We start from the raw sequence: 3,852 nt of genomic DNA, 5'->3' as shown, positions 1-3,852 counted from the left end.
TATTGTTTGTTTAATTTTTAGTATGTTTTTTTTTTGTAATTTGAATTTTAGATATTAATGTGTGTTTTTTTAATAATTTATGAGTTTTTTTAATAATACGTTGTTTGAATATATTTATAAAAAAATAAAAATAAAAATAAAAATTTTCGCTGGAGCCCTTGCTGGAGCCCCTCCACACCAGGGGCCAGGGCTCCAACGGGGGCTCCAACAACTCCCTTATCCAGTTTCTCTCTCTGCCACACGTCATAATCTTATTGATTGGAGCCCCCATCACTAAAGCCCTCACTAAAGCCCCCATTAGATATAATAAATTGATTTAATTATTGATCGGATGAAATGATTATGTGTAGGCTACACCTATTTACTTCGAGTCCCACATCTGTGTTTTTTGTAAATAAATTTTTGAAAAAAGAATTAAAAAAACAGATAAATATGTCATTTTTAGCTAGGTTTAATACTTATTTTGGTGTATATATTAGGAAAAAATATAAATTTTGCTCAAGCTTTTACAAGTATGATATATTTATAATTTGATTAATGCTGACCAAATTAAATAATTACACGACCAAATTAATGCAAAAATTATATATCATTTTAAGTGAATACAATAATACTTGTGTATTTTTGTTACATACTATTTTTTTTTTAAACTGTCAATCCTTTAAATAGGTCACTGGCTAAATTCACCACATCGAGATACTAGTATGATCACAGAAAATTCATCTAATTCTTTCTTTTAAAAACTGTTAGCCTTGAGCTCCACATATAAACTTAGTTTTAGTTTATTATACGTTCAATATTAGATCCAGGTTCGTTTATTAGACAAAACTTCAATCTAAGCTTGAATTCTGACTTGAGCCCGTTTGATCTCTGTTCGTTTTAAACTCTTAACAAGTTTAATCTCGAGTAGATTACGAACAGGCCATTACGAAGCTACCCAAACTCATATAATAGCCAGTTGCATGGATTTTTAAAGAAATAATCATGTTTCAGGTTTTACCCAAATCACGCAAACTCTTACGTATAAATGAGAGCAACTAAAGAGACGTATAATTCAAATAAACGAATATTTTCATTATATTTTATCATCGCTTAAAATCACGGACCAATGACGAAGCTCATCCTAACAAATACAGTGCAATATCGTCCATTGACGAAAGCAGTTGTTTAACAAAACTTAGGATATGTCGTGTGCTACACAACAGAATGTTTGGTCATGCATATCATGTGTGCCATTCATTCATATTACTTTCCTTATACGTAATACCTTTATTTTTTCAGCTTTCCTTATTTTTCTAAATCAGTATAACTTTGTTAAAATTATAATTAAACTTACCTGCAATCAATTCTTATCATTTTTAACAGCCCAAAGTTAAAAAATATACTACTCGAACCACATGTAGAACAAACCTCGCAGAGGTCTTAAGTTCAAATCCAATTTTTAGTCCTTTTTTTGGTCATTAACCCCTTACATGTCACCTGTCTTTAATATAGTATCAGTGGGGTTATTATAAAGGTTGCGGGCGGTATGCAAATTGACATAGGGTCTGAATGGTAAAATCTACAGAACATACAATCTTAAATGGGCATATCGGTGCTTCGATATCTCATAATCTCGACACCCAAATAGTCTAGAGGGCCAGGAACCGCAACATGAGGCTTTCCGACAACAACGCGAACAGCAGTGATTTGTGAGTGATTGTTTAAGGTTGCTGTTGCAATCAGCTGAGCCACCGATTCTAGTAGGTTTTGAGATGGACCCTCTACAACGCTTTTCGCAATGCTGTAACACAATAAAAGAAACAGAAATTATTTCACTTTGGTAAATAAAGGACAATTGCAAATTGGTCAAATCTAAAGTCAACTAAAATATAGAGAGTGAAATACAGGAAGATCGAAAAAGGTGGAGCTTGAGCTTAGCTCGTTTCAAGCTCTGCTTTATAAGCTAGAGCTCAGTTCATGAATAGGTTTACAAGCTCAAGCTCAGCTCGTTTACTATTTATTAATTTATATAGGTTTATAACTATCTTATAAATATTACTCAAAATTTTTATATATAATATCATATATATTATTTAGTCATTTTTATCATAATTTATATATAATAATAATAATTATTTAATATATAGATTTAATATATTAAAGAATCATACAAATAATAGGCTCGTTTATTAAAAATATTTATTTTTAAGCTCAAGCTCTTTGAGCTCGGCTCAATTTGAGGTTTTAGCGAGCTTGTCTAGAGTAGTTCAAGAGCAGCTTGCCTGGTTTACACCCCTAGGTAGCAACTAGGGGCATGCATGGGTCAGTTTGGGGCTCAAACCAAACCAAAAAAATAAATTTTGGGCTTTGAATTCTTGAAAATGGTTCAGCTGGGCTTGAAAATGGCATCAACAGTATTACCCGTTAACTAATTTTCAAGCCAAAATAATATGTGCCTATTACCTGATTTTCAGTTTGGAACTTTGAAAGAACACAAAAAGACCTATAAATTATGTGTGTTTGTTGCAAGTTGTTGCAAGTTTCTGCCTAGAACTAAACGTTTCTTCTGGGATTACCCCATTGTAGATTCCTTGTATCCCAAGGCATTGACACGATAGAGATACTAGTTTTAAATATTCATCCAAGTCAATCATTGATTATTATTACGCCTTGCTCAAAATTTCTGATGTTTACGTGACTAAAAGGTCATATATGATTGAAAAGAAAGTTGTACAATAATAAAACTTTGGCTGCGCTTTTGGTGTAAGGAACTCTTAATTTTACTCGGGTAACTTTTTTAACTTTAAGAAACATTATGCGGATAAATGTGGCAAATTAACTGGTACTGACTTTGAAGTTGACTTGAAATTAAAAAGTAAAAGATAAGTATTACCGGTAAATGTCGGCGTAGCTGACTGTATCAGACATGTTGTCAGATTGACCAGGTGTTCTAAGATCCATCCAAGCATCTACATCAATCAAGAACTTTTGACCAAGTTTTTTTTCCTCTTGTTTCACTCCATGATAACCATGAAACATTAGCCCCCTTAGTACCAATTTGTCTCCTAACTTTGACAAATCTGACGCCATTGCTCTCACAAAGTTCAGGATGTTCATGCATACATTATTCCTATGTGCAATGGTGCATTATGTGTGAGTACTAAGAATAACTAGACATTTAGTTGTCATAAGAGATAACAAAGATGCTATCCATGCGCCCCGTCTTACTTATATATTGAGTTCCATTAGTAATCAGTTTTGGTATTCACTAGCCAACCAAGCAAATGAAAAGAAGTCACAAAAAAGAAACTAATAACTAACAAATAAAAATAGCCTGGACTAGTTAAGTACAAATCTAAGTTATAATATTTATAAGTTAGACACTTAAATGAACAGAAACACATTAGTATTGTGTAAACTTTAGTACACGACAAAATGATCAAGTTGAGCTACCCGCAAACACTTCTATTGAATGTTATTAGAATCTAATGTATCGAATATGATAACACAAGTATATTAAGTCAATAAGAATATGAACGTTTTTGGTAAAGCAATTTACATAAGCTTTATGCATTTCAAGACCATTCTGGATGACTTGCAACCTGTTTGACCAGATTGACTCACTTCCTTTTTTAGTTATATCTTTTAGCATGATAAGTGTAATCAGAGAACAAATTCTGAATGGTTTTGTATTTCACACAACTTACATTGTACAAGGTGTATATGTATAGCGAGGAACCAGCTATTTCTAACCTAAACCCTAAGCTCATTGAGCTACATATGACATAAATAAAACATATAATTTAACAATAAGCATATAACATAAAGTATTTTTTTATAATATGACTAAGCACTAGGCACTGATTCGTC

The 3,852-nt window shown here is 32.2% G+C and overlaps 1 protein-coding gene across 1 annotated transcript; it reads right to left on the bottom strand.

The window, feature by feature from the left end:
• Positions 1–1,422: 1,422 nt before the first annotated feature.
• Positions 1,423–3,089, bottom strand: LOC143627908 (dihydroneopterin aldolase 2-like). The gene is made up of 2 exons (XM_077097625.1): positions 2,876–3,089; positions 1,423–1,783 (listed from the first exon to the last, which is right to left on the bottom strand). The coding sequence occupies exons 1-2, from the start codon at positions 3,070–3,072 to the stop codon at positions 1,579–1,581; spliced, it is 402 nt and encodes a 133-aa protein (XP_076953740.1). The 5' UTR covers positions 3,073–3,089; the 3' UTR covers positions 1,423–1,578.
• Between the last annotated feature and the right edge of the window lie 763 nt (positions 3,090–3,852).

This window comes from Bidens hawaiensis, unplaced genomic scaffold (genome assembly GCF_021521415.1).
Source record: "Bidens hawaiensis isolate Kalapana, Puna unplaced genomic scaffold, B.hawaiensis_p1.1 tig00004748_1, whole genome shotgun sequence".
NCBI classification, from domain to species: domain Eukaryota; kingdom Viridiplantae; phylum Streptophyta; class Magnoliopsida; order Asterales; family Asteraceae; genus Bidens; species Bidens hawaiensis.
The sequence above is the reverse complement of the archived record's forward strand: the minus strand, read 5'-3'. Positions and strand labels throughout refer to the sequence as shown.

Excerpts from the sequence above, each read along its gene's own strand:
- LOC143627908 (XM_077097625.1), bottom strand. The coding sequence starts at position 3,072 with ATGGCGTCAGATTTGTCAAAGTTAGGAGACAAATTGGTACTAAGGGGG. Across the intron at positions 1,784-2,875 it reads AGCTACGCCGACATTTACCG|CATTGCGAAAAGCGTTGTAG; the intron begins GTAATACTTATC and ends ATTGTGTTACAG.